Here is an 18,975-nt window from a genome sequence, read left to right on the forward strand (position 1 = left end):
CTATTTTACTGTAATTAAATAATTATGATTTTCAAAGAGGAATCTAGGGCAGTAGGCTATGGTTCGTAAGGAACACTTGTTTTGGCAAACATTTTGCCACTCAAAATAAAAAGCAATTATTTAAAATTATAAAATCTCTTTTTTGTAGCGTTACAAACCTTTTTTCAGTACTGGCAGCATTCCTAAATGTGTATAGCTTGTTTGAATGCACCATCACCTCTATGGAACTTCATTTAATTCTTGTCAGATTTGCCTACTTGAAACCTTATGTTGTGAATATTTTAAATACATGCACATGGGCTGTTGCTGTTAAGTCTTAGCTGCTAGTTGTTGTAGAGGTGGCATGTATTTATACTACATCTGCAGGGAAGGAGTTTATTTTCCATCTTTCAGTGCTAATGGAGCTGCTCATGAGGAGAGATACGTAGTTTGCGGGTATCCAAAGAACAATTCAGAGATAATTTCTTAAGTACTATGAAACAACACGCTATAATAATGCATGCTAGGTCATGCGCGAGTGAGTCTTTGGGTTTGCTTTTGCATTTTGAAATTAAAATGATAAAATTCTTTACAGTTAGCTGCAAAGATACTTTCTCGTAAAATGTCACTTGCTATAAATTTTTTAGATTTGCTCTTCTACAGCAAACACAAAAGCAAATACATCCATTAGTTCAGCAGCAGCCACTCAGATTGGTCTTTTCAAGCTTGTTCTTAAAAAGCAAGATTGATTTAATGATCACTGACTTTTTGTATAAAGGCAGCCTGTGTGTAGTTGTATTTTGTGCCTTGTGGGTGTTCTCCTGTCCCTCAAAACAATCCAGTGTAATTGATACTGTCAGCGGAGCTGCGTGCTCCGTGGCTGCAGCGCCAGGGCTGCTCAAGCGCTGCCAACAGAGTCGGCTTCTGGTTAGGCGCAGCTCTTCCCAAAGTAAGGGAAGGTGCCCATGCAGCCCCTGAAAAGGGAAGGCTTTTTTTTTAAAAAAAAAAAAAAAAATTATTAATGTTCTGTTTAAGTGTGTCTGCATTTTATTGTGTACCTGTTGTCTTTGCTGCCTTGGACACCTTGTGTTCGTGTGTTCTCTTGTAGTCATGCGATACAAAGCCTATAGCTTTGGTTTATGACTGTTGAATATATGAGCACCACGTGGACCTTTCAGATGATGGGGTTATTGTAGCAAATGCTCAGCTTGGTCCTGGCTACCAATTCAAAATGTTATTTAAACCCCTTGTCTGTATGAACATTTGTGTTGTGGTTCATCCCAGAGAGTTTTTTCAGACTTGCTTCTGCAGTGTCCAGTGTTAAGCGTGTGTGACACCCTGTAAGCGTGTGAGTGTCAGGTAAGCTCCAAAGTTGGACTCTTTCTCCAGAATGAGCTGTGTGCGCTGAGTCTATCCATCACAGAAGATTTGCTATCACTGCCTCTGGCGCAGGCGATTTCCTTTGTGTCAGCAGTTCGCCTTGTAATAGTCTCAAAATTTGTGGTGGCTTCTTTCTGCATCACAGAGGTTAAGGCAGATGCATCAACAGGTATTCGGGTAAATTTGCATCCAAGACCCAGCACACTCGTTTGGTCTTAATTGCAGTTCTCCTTTATTCAACTGAATCCAAGATTACAACAATTGTGAAAGTTACCACCCCTGGAGAGCAAATATGACAAAGCTTTTGTTGCAGCAGCTACAAAATCATATATAGTTTTCGATGTAGAGTTGTTGGCAACCTTCTGGCAACCCCATCTTGTATTTCTGCAGAATTCTGACTATTTTGTCATCTGCATGCTACCTGCCATGTGGCACATTTCATGTACTTGTTTGGCAAAAGAAGGAAAATACATCCATGCTCTGCTTTAAAAATAGTGTCGCCGTCTGTAAGACCACTTGTGTCATGTTGTGGGATTGCCGTGATAAGGCTGTCTCTTCAGGCAGATTGATAGCTACAGAATTGCAGTTTCAGGGTGTGTGTGCAAATCAAGTGATAAAACAGCAGAGAAACCTGAAAATTAATGCATATGTTATATGTGAGTTTGCAAGGGGCTTTAATCTTTTGGATTACTTTTTGGTTAAAAGTTACCATTATTTCAGGGGTATGGCGAGAAGCTTCATGAAAAGCTGACTCCAAGGGGTCAAAAGAGGTGGCTGAGACCCGGCAGTCCTTGGGCACGTGTAGCAGGAGGAGACCATCTAATTCAGGGTGATGGAGACCAAACCAGAAGCAAATAGCTCTTGTCAGTGGTAGGAACAAGTGCAGCATCAGCAGCTTCCCTTTGTATTGCCACAGAGTGCAGGCATACAAGTGGTATTACCATCATGTGTACGTTTTTCCATATATTTAAAACCATGGGCTTTTAGCTTTGGCAAATTTTAAGGCTTTTCAGACTAAGAAATTTCTTTGAGGTTTGTTGTGTTATCTCCAGGAAGCTCTACGTGCATGGATATGGACATTTTGCTTGTCTCTGGCTTAAATTTTCACTTCATTCATTCCATGCTGTCCCTTCTAACCCATCCCTCTTTTCTTTCATGACTGTAATGAATTAATGATTTTATGTAAATCTGGTGTTTGATGGACTTAGGTGGTGTGCCTTGGGACTTGTTTAAGCTATCACATAGGAAATGCATCATCTGCTTCATGTTTTCTGCAATTGCAGTCAGTTTTATTTTTCCTTTATTCCTTCTCCCTATTTTCTAATTTTTTTTTAATCAGATCTTTAAGCATGTTTAAACCATTTTCCTGGGTTTAAGTGTTTAATTTTTTTTCCAGCCTATATTTGTGCCCCACTGCCCTTATTTTCCACCTTAAATGGGAAGGAAACAAGTAACCGTCCCTGCATTACATACCTGATTGCTATTCAGTTCCCAAGGGAGAGGCACTGAGAGCTAAATGCAGGGGTTGGAGATGTAGGCTCTCTGGTTAGATTCACTGAATGTCACTAATTAGAGCAGAGTAGCCACTTACATATTTATTCATGTTTCAGAACAGTAGGTGAATCAATTGAGTGAATGAACTGGGGCAGCTTCAATGCTTCTTGTGTGTGAATATGTTTAAAAGAAACCCCAAACCTACTGAAGCTGGTTCTTTGTGGCTTGCTGGTATAGACCACCATGGCTGTAGCAAAACTTCATTTCCATGTGACTTTAGGGTGATGCTTTTTCCACTCCTCCTGTTTTCTGCTGTTGAAGAGGAGCTGATTCCAGCCTCCAAAATATTTGTTAGGAAAAAAAATAAGTCTGGTGAGAGGAAAATAATGTTACGTTTAGGGCCGTCCTCAAGCTATTTGTAGTTAATGGATTAGTTTGCCTAAAGCTTAAATGAAAATCCTTGCAGGAAATAAAACCAGGACAACAACTTGTCCTGATGCATTGCTGACAGATACAACAGCACAGAATAATCTTGCAATACACGATGGATTTTTTTTATTATTTTTTTAGTGGAGCAGATTGATTTCCCCATAAACACCTTGAAGTGTTGCCTTTCACCAAAATTCTGTCTGAATTTAGCTCCTAATTGATAATAGCTCATTTACGTTTTCAGAGCAGGATGGTGACAGCCTCCTGGTCTCCCCTTGCTGGGAGATTTGCATTCCATCTGCTCTGGCTGTTGATTAGCAGCATGCCAGCTACATGAGCAGTGTTTCTGGACGCTATGGTCATCTGTTGCGTTAAATTTTTCCTGTGAGGACACAACCACAAAGCTAAAAGCATGGTTAGGGGTGCAAGAATAACAATTCAGGTTTTGATGTTAGAAAGGGAGTGCTTCATGGGCAGTTTGGCTTGAACATGCATCATACCTGGAGCACAGCAAAAGCTTTCAAACACCTGGTGGACAAAGCTCTGTCTTCCTCCCTGCTTGCTGCTGCTGCTGCTGGTTTGAGTGCTTGCCTCTCTGTTCTAGTTGCATCACCTGTACTTTAAATAAGGAGCAGTCTTTAATTTAACAGGTTTTGCATAGCAAGGTTTCAAGTCAACCATAGCTTCGAAGTGGGCAGTATCTTGTTAACTGCTGCTTGGCAAAGTTGCTGTCTACAGCAGGGGCAGAAAAGGGACTGGCAGGGGCTTTTTGCAGCAAAATATGCTTAATTTTATTTACCTTTAAAAGACAGAAAGTGCCAGTGTGTAACGTGATGTAAGCATGTTTAGAAGTCTGCAAATGTAAAATGTAAAGGTAGGATGGAGAAGGAAATGGGTCCCTGGTACCCAAAATGTGTAACTCCCCCTTCTCCCCAGCATCTTTAAACGCGAGTCCAGCTTTTAATCTAGAATAGCAACACACTAAAATTTCAGATTTAATTGTTTTTTGTTGTGTGGGATACTACAGGATAAAGCTGAGGTTGGTCATCCTCATCTTGAGCTTCTGTGCTGTAACTTGGCTACTTGAGCTGGGTTGTAACCTCTGCTGCAGATGGTGGCAGTGGACAGTGTGCCATTTTGTAGGTAAATTAGGTTTCTTTGGGAAGATGTCCATAGATGATTTATTCAGGTTTATTGAGAATATTGTCCATTTGCACAGCTGATACTGCAACTGGGACTTAGAATTCAGGCTTTTTGCCACTGTCACAAATAGGGGTAAAGGTAGAATTAATTGTGGTGGCTTCTGTAACTCACTCATTCTTTGAAATGTAAATAAGAGGTGACTTAGGAAGTTGGGCCAATCGGTGTTTTACCCTCTGCATGCTTAGAATTTGTGTTTGGATGCAAAACCTTTCTGTTGGCAGTTACTTCTGCAGTTTGTGTATTCCCTTCCCACCAGGTTTTGTTCTGTAAGCAATAGAAATGACTGAATGGTTCCTTTTGCCTTTTTATTTACCAAGTGCCAGCATCGCTGCACATTGAGCCTGGGGGAAATGTCGGGGGCGGGGGGTGGAAATCACATGCTTCTAAATCTTTCTTCTCATTTGGGGTGTAAAAATCCTTTTCAAAAGGATTCCAGTCCCAGTCTGGCAGGGATGCTCCAAGAGGAGATACCCAGTCCTTGCAGTTTCTGGCTAGGGACTTGCGCCGTGCAAAAAGAAAGAGATTAGCTTGGAAGACAAACAAACAAGTGCAGTCCTGGTCTCCGTTGCATTTGTATCTTAAACTAAAATTACCCCTCGAACACAGTAGCTCTGTCGGAGAGTTCAAGGGGGCATAGCTTTTCAAATCAATCCCTTAGAAAGACCATCTTCTCTCCCCTTGAAGGAAGGACATTTGAACTATAGCTTATTCCTTCCATGTCCTTACATCATAGCAAAGCTGCATCTGAGGAATGCTACTTTTACTTGAATTGGATTTAAACAAGCCCTTTAAGCGCAGGATGGAGAAGAAGGGAAGGGAAGGGATGCTGCTTGAAAGTGTGTTTTAAAGAAAACAACTCCAAACTTGTGGAGACCTGCACTGGAGAACTTCTGCTTATCTTGAATTTACCGCAGTGTCTCCAGGCGTGCTTCAATACATACTTTTTAATGAGTAGTAGGGTGGGGCTCAGCTGGGTGGCTGTGCTCATGTGCGAGTGAGGAGGGATATAACCTTGGCTAGGCTTTGTAATGTTGCGAGCATCTTACAACATCTGTCGCTGTAATAATGTAAGAATTAAAGCAGAAGAATTACTGCCTTGAGTAGATAAGCAGCTACCTTAATGTTCATTTACTGGTGTTTGAACTAGACTTGTATCATTTAGAAAATAAAACGGTGTTTTAAATTAGCAAAACATTTAGGAAGACACTGATGTAAACACTGATGAGAGTTAAAAAGCTGTTCTGTTTCCTGAACATGGCCTGACTGTAAACGTCCCCTGGTAAATGGTAAAATCTTGCACAGAGCCACTCTCGAGCCCGATGTCATTTCTCTCAGATACCTTGGAAACATGTTTTCCTTCATCTGGTAATTGCTTGCTTATTATCTTCTCGCTAATTATTTGCTTTTACTAGCTGGTAAAATAAAAAAGGAGAAATGAATTTGAGAAGTGTTGATTCCCTGGGGGGAAATTAAGCCATCGATAGCACGTTTAAAGTAGGCTTGTCTTTGTGCTGTGCGTTCGCTGTCCTCCTATGGGGAACCTGTAGTTGGTTCTGCATCATTTGTTTTGTCTTTCTGGTTGCTCTTAATATTAATTGAAGTATTTCCCAAGACACGCTTCTGTTAATCTTCCTTTTGTCACTTCTCTCCTCCCCCAGCCCCTGATATCCCCAACAAAAATTCTCTCCTGTGTTTGAAAAGAGGTTGCAAAGTAGCATTGTTTGTTTGGGTTTGGGTTTTTTAAATCTTGATGGTCTATTATTCACCTGGTTTTTTACCACTAATATCAGTGTTTCTATTTCTCTGCCTAACTTCTGAATTTTGTACGTGCTGTAATTGTTATAAGGATGCAAATAGTTTCCTGGAGTGATGGGTATGGGTCTCTTATCAGCTCCAATTATGCAAAATATTTTCAGTTAGCTCTAATTCCCTGTTCTGCCTCCCCCCAGCCAAACACAACCAAGCAGGGTCTCTCCTGGGACAGCGGTGTGCTGTGCAGGGGCGGCTTTCCCCTTCTCCATCGTGCCCTCTCCCAGCAGCGCCGGGATCAGAAAGCACGCTCTGCTACTTCCTTGTATTTTTAAAAAGTTGTAACGCTCTTAAATTACACCATTTCCCTAAAGATTTGCAGCACCGCTGCTGGCAACTTAAAGGAGGCCATATTAGCTCCATCTTGAGATTCTCACAGTTTTGTCAGCAGCGATGGAAACCAGCGACTCACCTGGCCTGCAGAGCCTTTTGCTGAGCTTCGTCCCTTCCTGTGCAAAGCCGTAGCAGGTAGCAAAGCGCATTGTCCACCGCTGGTGGCAAAGCGGGATGCTTCGTTGGGTGGCTGAATGTGGAGTGGCCTTGTCTGTGGTGCTGCGTGAGGCAGAGAACGGTTGCTGGTAACAGAGCAACACGTTCCTGTGGCCTTTGAGGTGGTTCTGGCTCTGAGGTTACCACCTCGGTGTGCAGCGGCGGAGGGGTTTGCTGACCAGGAGTAGTTGTGTTACGGTGGCTTTACTGACAGCACTCGAAGCCACGTGGATGCTGTTTGCTTAGGTAACGCAGAGCAGGAGGTATGTGCCTCCTGCCTGCTATGGAGAAGATTCCCCCGTTCCAGACAGCGCTGGCTGTGGTTTCCCAGTGTGCGTACCTGCAGCAGGATGAAATACCTCTGGGTTTAAATAGCTTGGTTCCTCAAAAGAAATATTTTGAGACCCGCTACACACTACCTCTGTAGTTGGAGCTTGCTTTTCTCCCTGTTCTGCCTTACACTGACCTCGCTGCTTGTTTTAGGCCTTATCTTGGCCCCTCATTCATAGTCGGGCTGTTGTTTCCACAGCAGAGTCCAGCAGGGAACCGGGAAGGGCTGGGAATACGCTTCTGCAGCGCATGGCTGTTTGGTTGCCCAGTTGTACCAGAGCAGCAGAGATTGCTGGGGACAAGGACTGGCTCTCAAAGAAGCGCTTGAGTCCCAAGTGAGGTTTTGTAGGAACAAATTGATGCCTCTACTTGTTACTTAGGATGTGTTACCTATCAGTCCAGAAGAATTGATGTGGGTCCAGTTTCTGCAGCTCTCTCTAATCGCTCCCATCAGCGGGGAGCGGGCTGTCGGGCTGCTGGGCTTGCTGTCACAGCGTGCACACAGGAGCCTGAGCAGGGCATGGGTTTAATGCTGAAAGGGGGTAATTTCCTAAAGCTCCTCGAGCGTGTACCCTGCGGGTGACCACCCGTGAGTCCTGCTGAGGAGCAGAACTGCTTAGGTGGTGCGAGACTCAGTTTGGGTGAGTGTGGTAAGGGTGCACCGGCTGATGGTGCAGCGCAGGTGATCAGCTTGTCAGGCTGCATTTGCAGTGATGGCTTTATCACTGTGAACATGTCAATAGTTTCTGGGCCTCTTATTTCAGCATAAATTAGCACTTTTCTCGTAGGACTTGCTGATGCACAACCTGATTGTTGCCAGCAAGTTAAAAAGAAAAATAATATATACATACACACACACTGTAGAAACTGATATTTGGTAGAGGTGGGAGAAGGAAAGTGGGGGAGAAAGCACTGAAAGAACAAGACTTAAATTACATTTCAAGATGATTCTGCCCTGCATTTATCTTGTTCTTCAGCTGAGCGGGTGACAGGTTAAGACTGTCGTGGCATGCATGTATGAACCTTATTCAACCTTTTCGGTTCTTTTCTGGGAAGAAGGTTTTCTTTCTACTTTGTATGTCACTGTCATATTGAATGTTGCCAGCACCGTGGGGGCTGTGGGCAGAGGAAAATGTCTGCAAGGGAACGTATGGACCTGGTGTGTAGCCAGCCACGTGCAGAGCACCTTTGGTACACGTACGACCTGTGAGGATGTATGGAACCAGCCAGTTTGCATTCAAGGTAGGGAAGGCTTTTCCCCACGAATGCATCATTCCAGAGTTTGGGAAGAAGGGAAGCCTAGAGGCATGCGTGCTGCTGGAGCATTGGCAGGAGGCTAGGCGCTGCGCAGAAAAAGACCAAAGCTTGGACGCGTTCAATCTGTTTAACTAATAATCGAGACATTTACTGTGTTCATTTCAAGGGTATGGGCATGTGATTTCAACTCAAGTGAGTTGTGTTGGCTTTACCGACGTCTCTTTGTCAGCTGAGCTGCGGGGTAATGCTTTTAGTCATCTCTTATCACAAGATATATGTGAGTTGCAGGGGGGCGATTGGATATTCCAGTTAAATCGGTATAACAGGTAGCTGCTGCCAGAGGGGTAATCTCCTCCTCGCTGCCTCCTTCCTACCTGCAAGGAGCTGTTGCAGAGGACTAAACCACAAGCAACTAGTTTATTGATCAATTAGGGTTTTAATGCTTTTTAGTTGTAACATTGAGTAGTTCTCTAAATACCGGATTAACTTCCTGGACTGGTTCGCTGTGGGCTTGAATGGGCAGTGGTACCAGAGCAAGGGAAGGGGCATCAGCTGTGTGTCTCAGCAAGGACATAAAGGGCAGCAAGAACTGCAGCTGGATGTCCCCGTCACTCCATCTTCATGTGATTTTCATGGGGAGGAAAAAACTTGATCTAATAATACAGGATTTTCAAAGTGCACTTTATCACTTTTCCTTTAACTGGCTGTAATTGCTCAGTTTTGTTTTAATTCCTGTCTTGTGTTTTTGGTTATGTCAGATGTTCTGAAGGGGTTTGTGCAGTTTTAATGAGAAGGTAGTTGTTATTGCTTAGTATTATGTTTAGTAAAAATTTCTCATTCTGGAAGTAAAACTATTAAAACTGGAAGCTAAATAAAAGGAGCATAAACAGTCATTTTATTATGAAGCTTTGTCTCCTGACAGAAGTCTTTTTTTCTTGATTAAAATATTCACAAGATCGAATTTATGTCTGTCTTGATAAATATGAATGCACTTAAAAAAAATTGGAAAGTTTCCTGTTATTTCTCTTTCTGTGCTGTGAAGTACAACCTTCATTCAGGAGGTGAGGCAGGGAGAGAGTATTTGTAGGGTTTAGGGTGAAGGATCTCTTCTGTATTTGATGCTGGAGTGTTTAATTTTCCTTTCATTGCCTCTTGCTGCTGTTTCAGTCCCCATGGTAACTTTTTCCATCACTGCTTGGGGGGCTGGCCCAAAGACCCAATCTGTATAACCGGAATGATCTTCCCCCCCCTTTCCTGGAGCCTACATATGTATTTGTTTAAATGTCCCTTGGCTAAAAGGTTGGGAGCTCTAGCACTTGTACTGATAATCAGCCGAGGATTTGCTGAATGCATTGAGTTTAGCCGGGCTGAAGGGAATGTGGGGTAGGTGAATATACGGGAGAACTTCCATTTGAACTCCGAGCACCTGGCTTTAAATCAACAGTTCTGGTCTTGGTTTTCCATGCCGTTGTGTGCTTTTGTGACTCTTTCTTTTTGCATTTGCCTCCTTGGGTTAAGGACCAAGTTGGGCATCTTTGGGAAGTATCCTTATTTCCATCCATCTGAATTAGCAGAAGAAAGTTTTTCGGATTGTTTTGTACCTGCATACAACACAGCTGTGATTATCTACGTGAGATCCATTCAATAGATCTTAAAAGCATGAACAGATACTGCTAACTTTTTTATTTGGTGGCCCCGTCATTGAGGTAGGAGGGGGAAACCATCATCTCTGATGCAGCGTTGCTAATGAAGGCCTCCCTTGGCAGAAGGAATGGATGGCAATGCTGAACTCTGTCTCATGTAGCATCTGTCTGAGGCGTACGGGCTAGTTCAGACTGCTTCGTCTGTAAGGGGCTGGAGTATCTCTGTTTTACTTAACCTCAGATGTGTAAACTGTGATACAGGTTTTTTTGTGCAACCATAATTGCTGCTGTCTTTCTTGTTGAAAGCCAGGACCCAAGGCAGTAGATCAGCATCTTGAGGAACATGCAGGTGCATTGTGTAATCAGGGGTTGTCCCAGTATGATCCTGGTAACTCCACAAAGCTGCAGCATCTCCGTTTACATCGCTGGTTACTTGTCTAAACTGAGCATACATGACCATTATGTCTGGACAGGTTCTAGTATGCACTGGCTGAGTAACTCAACCCTGGTATTCTCCATTCTTTGTCTTGCAGCCTGGTAATGGTCAAGGTGACATTTCATCTGGAGTCTTAGCTCTTGTTGACCATCTTTTCTTCACCCTTAAGTGGGTGGTGGCATTTCTGGTCTAGTTTATTGGGAAACTTTTGCAAAAAAACATATAGTGGATCTTTACTTTCCTTCATAAATAAGAATTTAAAGGTTGTTCTTGACCAGGGAAGGCAGGTATTGAGGGTGCTGTCACTGTATGATGTCTCCTGGCATCCAGGTCTGTCATGCTGTATTAACAATATTTTTATGGTAGGCTTTGAAATATTATTAGGCATTTTTTCTGCCTTTTTTTTTTTTTCTTCTGTCACAAGTGTCTGCCTAGCTGTCCTTCGAACCTGAGGTATCGCATATCCTAGGTTTTGTGATTCTGCTGGGAATATTGATTTTGCTAATGGTACAGAAACGAAGCATCACAAAAGCGTTGAAGCACGGTGGTCATGTATAAGGACAGAGGACAAAATGGAGGTATAAGCCCAAAGCTGAGACAGCACTGGCAGTTTAAAAATTCAGACAACAATGGTCAATTGTAACAGAACTGGGGGCAGCTGGCATGTCAGCTTACAGAGCCGTGGGGTCGTGTATGCTCCAAAGCTGTGCAACCTAGCTGGGGGTTTTTGTACCCCTCTTGCATCCCCTCACCCCAGCTACTTGGAAAATAGTTACTGAGGTCCTTTTCCAGGTGTTCAGGGTTCGAACCACGCTTATACATATCTGCTGAAGGGTTAGGATCGTTTTCCTCTGAAAGAAGATAATTTGAAAAAGGTCGGCTCAGGAGCATCATTGCACAGATGGCTTTGCAGAGCCATTGTCACAGTGATGTGCACATAGCCTCACTCATACCAGGAGAATCTAGTGACAGCACTGCCACGCTCTCACCCTGGTGACTTCCCTGTAATAGCTGACAAAGATTAGTACCACCTTCTTGCTTTGCAAAATGACTTCTTATGGGTGCTAGATACTTGTTTAAAGAAGGGAACCTGTCGAACAGCTGTGCAGCTGCCCTGTAGGCTACAAAACCTGACACTTTGAGCTACAAAGCTCATAGCCAGCCAGCTGGGTAACAGCTGTCTTTCTCACATCTGGCTACTGCATTGCCTGTTTGTTCTGCACTTGAAGTTCATACCAGGACACTGTCGTTGCTTTAGCATCTATGTTTACAGAGTCACAAATATAAATAATTTATAGTAGGTACTTGGTTGGATATCTAGCTTGTAAGCAGATTGTGGATGCTGCTTTTTCTTTCCAGCTAAATAAACCATCCACAAAAATCTGACTGGTTTCCTTTTAAGATTTCGGTGATACAATTTAAAAATAAGGAAGCCAAATTTTTACCAACCTGAAAATTGTAATTTCGAAAAGGATTTTGAAATAGAGTCCATTGATTCGGGGTTAATTGGTAAAAACAACAAAATGGTGAACCAAAACCTGAGAGAACTTGTGTTGGTGACCTGCAGCACTTCTTGCCGCCTCCTTCCCCTACCCACACATAAACACTGCATGTGCAGGCAATACCAACCTCATTTGCTACCTGAGTGGTCATTTTTTATTACTAGATTTATGGAAATAATTTAATAACCAAATCTAATTTGGGCTAAAGCATTCATTAAGTGGAGAGCTGACTAGCTAGCTCATCTGTGATGGTTTAGAAAAGTAAGTATGGCCAGCTATGAGTTTCCTTAGTGTTTTTTGTTTTAATATTAACTAGTGCATGAAGCTTCTCTCTTGCTGATTTCATAGTATTTTAATTCGAGGACCACTTTTTGGTTGGTGGAATAAGTTCCAAGAGAGATGCACACCATGACGTGTGTACGTACAATTTGCAGCCCAGAAGTTAAGGTGGAGTAACATGAATGCAAATGTTCCTTATCTGCAAGCAGAGCTGGCTTCCTTCCTCTTCCTATAGCAGGAATATGTCCTAGGAATAAATTACTTTAAGCATTTAGAAGTTTTCTCACACAGAATTTTATTTGCAACAAGATTGGACATGAAAATGCATGGTGAATAATTGATTTATTGGAAGCTTTCAGTGAGTGATCCCATTTGCAGCTGACCCAAGCGTAGCTTTCTGCTGTGAAGAAAGGAGATAGGTGGCGGAATAACCATTCCTTTGGAAAAATACTCCAGTAAATGTGAGGATGGTGCATTAGAGGTGTAAAGGTAACCTTCATCCTTGAATTTATGAATTACACAGTTTGATTATTTTTTTTTTTAGCTGTAGATTTTTTTCACTGCAAAAGTTTGAGAAACTAAAATCTTGGTGCTGTAGAACTGTCGAGGGTATTAGAAGATTGTGATGGTGGAGTAGACCCACAGAGCTGATGGGGGGGGGGGGAGGGGGTTGGCGAAGGTGCGTGTTTTCATTATAGTGACCCACTTTTTTAGAATTTTGAGAGTGGTAATTAAAGTGGCCTTTTTTCTTGTTTTCCCTAATGTGCCACTGAGCCTAGAAGTATAAGCAGTTAGTGTCTTCATAGACCTGGAAACAAGAAAACTGTCTTTTAAATCTTTTTAATTTTTGAGAGCACAGTTCTGTTGTAGACCTATTTGAGCCCTGTGTACAGGGCTTTTAGTTAGCAAGGGCCGGGTGTGGAAAATGTTAAACATTTAGTGTATTCCACAAATGGTGCTGATATTAAACTTGTGATCACCTGTTCATATGATTTGATATGTTTAATGCCAGTGTTGTTTGACCTTTTTTTTCCCCACTGAATAGAGGGCAGACTCCTTCTAAAAAAAGAAATTGCCTCTCTAGATGAAGTGTTGAAATAACCTTACTCAGATAAAACTGTTTTGTGGCAAACAGAAGGTGATTCAGAGAACTGCATCTGTGCTGATCTCATAACAAAGCTGATTAATATTTAATCAAATGCCCCTTAAAATTCAGCATGATAAAGACTAAAGGATTATTTATTTATTAATGATTACTTTTAAAGGGCACTGCTCTAACAAAGAAAACTTCTACTGTGTATTTTCTTGCATGGAAGTAAGCAGAGCTGCCTGGGATGCTGATCATTTGTTTGTATCCTCCAGCTGCAGAAAATGAGAAATTAAGTTAACAGTTGACAGATGCACTGAGAAATGAGTGCTTGGGACAGTGCAGGAATGTAACTCGCATGTTAATTTTCCAACTTCGGGTTCTGTTTTAGGTTGTGCTGGTGTCTGAGCTCTCTGCAAACTGGACAGTGTGGCAACAGGGCTACTGGTTTACCTGGTGGCTTTGCAAGGAGAAGCAAGAGCCTTTCAGGCTTACTGTGTTTTTTATTGAGAGCAGGCAACAGCGTAGGAAGATGAGGCCGGGAAGCTGTGGTATTGATCAGACTGTCTTCTTGGCAACCTTGTTTGGGGCAGCTTCCTGGCGTTTGGGGTGAATGGAGTATTAGGGCTATAGAAAAAGGACAAAAGGAAGGTTACTGCTGGCCCTTTTTGGCAGCAATAGCTGGATGCCTTTTCAAAACAGCTCCTGTTGTCATGGAGCTTCTGAATCCAAAGCCGGGTTCTGGCACCCTCTTTTTTTCTCATGGCAAAAAAACATTGTCCTGTCCTAGCCTTGGGCGGGGGGGGGCGGGGATAAATAAGTAAAGGCAGTAGCCTTGGCAGCACTTGTCTATTATTGCAGCTAAATGACTGAGCTGCGGTGGGAATGGGACCAACGGGAAACCTTTTCTTTACAGAGAATCCTGATTTGCAAAGCTGGCGTCCACTGTGGTCAGCAAAATACCTTTTCTAAGAAGGTGTTTGACATTTGGAGAAGGATTTTGAATAGTTTATATAGAACTTGCTTTCCTCTGAGTCAGCAGTGTTTGGAGGTTGAAATAGAGACCTGAATTCCTAATTTCAAGTTTTTTGAAAGGTCCTCCAGTAGCTGGTTGGTTGGTGTTTTAAAACCTGTTCTCCTCTTCTAACCTTCAGATACCGTCAAACTGTTTAACACACTTATTTATCATTTCCTGAAATGGTCAGTAGTATACAAACCAAGATATTTATTAATTTATTCGACATTATGTTAGCTTAACATTACATGGCTTTGCTGAGCTTTTTGCTATCTTAAAAGGCGATATTTTGATTGCACAGAAATATTCAGGCTTGACTTTATAGACAAAATATGTACTCCACTTCCTGATGAGATTTTTTTTTAAAATTCTTGTATAGTTCCAGTGACTGATGTTTAAAAACTTTCTCCGTTTTAATTATGTTTTGTGAACTTACTGAAACCTGGAAACAAGTGATGGCAGAAGTGGTTCAGTCTTTCCGAAGCAGGAGAGCAGTGAGCCTGTGTGCCTGTATTTCTACATGACTTTTTTTAAAGGGAGGAAAGGATGATTACCTCATGTCATCTATAGAAAATGTCTATAGGTAAGCTTTTCTGTTAGAGATGTGTAAGTTCTTTGGGCTGAAGCATTTGACCTTCAGGTTCATCTTTAGGAGTCAGCTCTGTTTTGATCCTGCCTGCTTACTGTTATTTGAAAAGTTTCAGGCAAGTAGTGAATAAAATCTCTGCATATTAATATCATAGCACAGTAATTCCTGTTGCTTCACCCCCCTGTTTGTGTTTTGTCTGCCCGCGTTGTTTTTGGGGGCTGTTGGGTCAAGGATTAGAGCTCTCTGAGGCAAGTTCGGATTGGCTTTACTGGTAGGGCTCCAGGGTGGGTTGTTGCAACTGCTGTGACTGATGTTAGAGGTTACCAGCCCCCAAGCAGGGTTATTTTCTGTCCTCCTGGTGCTTTAGGCTGCCTGCAAAGAGGGATCTGTGTGGAGGCACAAAGGTGAGCAGGAGCGCTTGCGGCATGCAAGTGTGCGGTTCTGCAAAGTCCACGTCGGGCCGGTGATGCCGGGCAAGGGTGTAATGACACCACAGGGCTGCTGCGGCTTTGCTTCAGCAAAGAGATGGAGCCCTGTCATTTCAGGGTTTGTGTGCACAAGGGAGGGAGCCCGCATCCTTGGGAGTAGCCATGGATCTGCAAGTATAATCATCAGATAATAAAGGGACCCTGGGAGCCAAACCTTGGGAGTTTGGAACAGCCTGTGGAGCCCTTGTGAATTCGTTTCTACAAGCCCTTGGATGGTGGAGTTGTAAACAGCAGTCATCTGGGCAGGGCTGGGTTTGGGTTGGGTTTTTTTTTCTGTTTTACTCTTTAAAGCATTGTCAAACTGCAAAAGGAGACAGGCTTCTTCCAACTGTACCCTGCGGTCTGCATTCTGTTATCTGCTCTTTCTGTACGAACTTTTAAAAACCTTACTGAAGTGTGTGTGGGGGTTATGATGTTTAGTGCCACAAACATAAAAATCAGAAAATTCTAAATATTACAAGTTAATAATTAAATATTCTCTTGATTAAAACTACTATGAAGTTGTTTTAACCTAGAAGTTAGTGCTGAAAGAAAAAGATTTCTTGGTTATGACAGTGTAGTGTTTTATGCGCTAGTGAGTGAAACTCTTGTGTAGTTGCTCGTCTTTTCAATTGAATAACATGTATTTCAAAGTCTATTTCTTGACATTATCAAGACCATAATAAAATCTTATTTTTTCCTCTTTGTAATAATGCTAACCTTCCTCAGTCTGTAAGACTGCGTAGTCTGCTTCATTTCAGCATTAGGAACATGTGCGACAGGTTTTTGACAGTGCTAAAATTTGTAATTATAGCATGTCTTCCTTAATTTTTTGCTCATTACATTAATTTCTTAATTATTAGAAAATTAATTCTGTCTTTGAAATTCTGCAGTTATGGAGATGTTGCACTGTATTTTTTTATAACAACAAAGTGACCGCATTGCTGCTTTCATTTCAAATTTTGGCTTTAATTACAGAATTGTAGATAGCTCTTCCAAAAGAGTTAAAACAGTCCCAGAGCAGCAGGAGGGAAGAAGTGTGGATCTGATCACCATCACCATAATTCAGGCCTCTTCCATTAATCTTTCCTTAGGAGAGAAAGCTTTTATTTTCCAGGAGGGAAGAGGGTAGCTTCCAGGCAGTTTCCAGTATCCTCATCAGGCAGATTTTGGTTTGCTGTGATATTAGATTTGTATTTAAAGGATTGTAGTGATGAGAAGGTGGGAATGGTGGCTGAAGCCAGTGAGTCCTCCTGGAAGGTCAGATAAAGCCTTAATTTAAAAACTCGGCACTTTCCTTCTAAATACAATTGTTTGCTAAGCTGGGATGAATACTTTTCATGGCCACCTTTGTTCTTCAAGAGCAAGCCCAGTGCCTGTGGTAGGCTCACACCGGTACAGGGGTCCCAGCACTCTGCAGTGGTGGGAGCACTGGAGAAGCTCTGGGAGAAGTGACTGACCAGTGGAAAGGGCAGGGCATGAACACGCGGCACTGATGGCACTTGGCTTTCTGCTATGGCAAAGCCAGGGAAGTAGAAACAAACCCCCACCACAAACCCCAGTCTTGGTGAAAGAGGTTTGCTCTCACTCCAGTTTGTATTGGAGAACTTGCCAGTGCCCAAGACTGCAGAGCAGAACAACATCTGGGTGGATAAGCTTAAGAATTTAGCCCTAACGTTGAGTGACAGTAGCACGTTGAGGGGTGGTTATGCTGCTGCTTGATCTGCTTTTGTTTTGGTTGGAAGATCTCTCCCTGCTCGGGCTGACTGCGTGGTTGCAGAAGCAATGCAGGAGGGAGGAGGAGGAGGAGGAGGGACCACCCTGTGCTGGGTTGATGTGGCAGCAGAGAGGTGGCTTCAGGGTGCTGGAGGCAGCAGAGCAGGCAGGTGGGGATGACACATGGTCTTCACTTTCCACTGGTGTCTGACTTTAGGGTAGGTGGCCCTGTGGTGGTAGGTGAGATGCTGTTTAAAATAAAGTTCCTAAGATCTTGTAGGTATAAAGAACAGTCTTGATCCAGAGTGGCCCTACAGGTGCAGTCACGCAAACTGGGTTAGGTAGCAGAAATGAAGCGTGGAAGACCTGCAGCAGCGCTTGAAGGATCAAAAAAGATGATGGAAACTTTGGTCAAGGTGCTGTTAACTGCCAATACGAGTTTTTCCCTCTTTCTCTTGGTGCAGTTCCTTCTACAGGCAAATATATGTTCCCTCAGAGCCCTTTGGACATGATTGTGCTTCTTTCCCTGGGTGACAGAGGAGGTGGATTTGCTCTGAAGAAATATTTCCATGACAGCCACTTAGAAAATTGTTCCTACATTCTTGTGTCACAACTTCTTTTTTTTTTTTCTTAATAGACACAGATGAGGACACAGTAAAAAGATGCTTTGCCACGTTTGAAGAGAAGTTCTTCCAAACCTGTGAGAAAGAACTTGCCAAAATCAACATTTTCTATTCAGGTAAGGTGCTTATTTGTGTATAGTTGTGGAAAATACAGCAACATGAAACGAGTCTGAAGCTCCCAACCTTTCAGAATAACCACAGTGGTCACGCAGGTCTACCATCAGGTAATTATAGGGCAGGTTTATATGGGAAACTGCTCTGGTTTAATGACAGATGTGGAGCTAAACCGTGGTATTTGAATGGAGAGAGAATGAAGGGCAGGTGATTTCATTGCTTTGCAATAGCATCCTGCTGAACTTTATGAAGATGCTCTTAAACTGAGCTGGTAGCTTACATACAGGGCTCAGTTCCTCAGTTTCTGCATGGTGACAGACTCCTGTGCGTGTTTTAGGCATGCTGAGCTTGCTAGCTGATGTCCCCTGAGACTGTGCCAGGTTAGTGATTGTGGACTTGCCTATGTATGGTAACTTGACCATCTTGATGTATCCAGCAAGTTTGTAAACACTTAACTCTTCCTTATATCCTTGCAACTTTCTGGAGTAGATCAACCAGTAGGAATTTGTCATTGGCTCTGTATAAAGTCCTGGTTAGTAAATTGAGTAAAAATGTAATGGTGGTAAGAGTAGGGATTCCTAGGGGTCATATGTCAAAGTGCTATTTGTTGTTCTTTTCCCTGAGAAAGTTTGCTTTCCCATCCTTGTGTTTTGAAAATAAACTTTAGAATGGGATAATTGGAAATTCACCCTGTAATATTGCTACAAAAAGCTTAGCAATAGCGTGCTGCAGTTCCACCCACCATTACACTTTGGCTGGTTTTCAGCCTCTTTTGGTAAGGTTTAAAGTGGAGTTTCAACTAGAAAAGTGTTTAAATATGGATACGATGATGCATTGCCTTCTGCTCTACTCTCTCTTAGCGCGGTGATTTATTATTACCTTGGTGCTATAAACAGGTTTTTGGAGCACAATGCAGTAGCCTTTTCTATTTCTGATTTTAATCTGGTAGTAAAGACAAAGTTGAGTTGTGCAAAATATTTTAATAGCCATCAGGTGATGACTTTATTGCTAGCTATTTTATGACTAGCAGAATCTGGGTTGCGAACATGAGAATAGCTGAAAGTATAATAGATGCAGTAACTGTGCTGCCTTGCCTCTGTTCAGCTTCCATCTCGGGGAATAAATCTCTTTGGG

General features: G+C 42.5%; 1 protein-coding gene across 2 annotated transcripts in view; it reads left to right on the forward strand.

The window, feature by feature from the left end:
* XPR1 (xenotropic and polytropic retrovirus receptor 1) overlaps positions 1-18,975 on the forward strand; it is a 109,449-nt gene that overhangs the window by 55,629 nt on the left and 34,845 nt on the right. For both annotated transcript variants that reach the window (XM_055815702.1, XM_055815703.1), the window contains one exon: positions 17,742-17,843. In XM_055815702.1, coding sequence (XP_055671677.1) covers positions 17,742-17,843 — 102 coding nt within the window. The remainder of the gene's footprint in view (positions 1-17,741; positions 17,844-18,975) is intronic.

The sequence above is a fragment of the Falco peregrinus genome, chromosome 10 (genome assembly GCF_023634155.1).
Source record: "Falco peregrinus isolate bFalPer1 chromosome 10, bFalPer1.pri, whole genome shotgun sequence".
Taxonomy (NCBI): domain Eukaryota; kingdom Metazoa; phylum Chordata; class Aves; order Falconiformes; family Falconidae; genus Falco; species Falco peregrinus.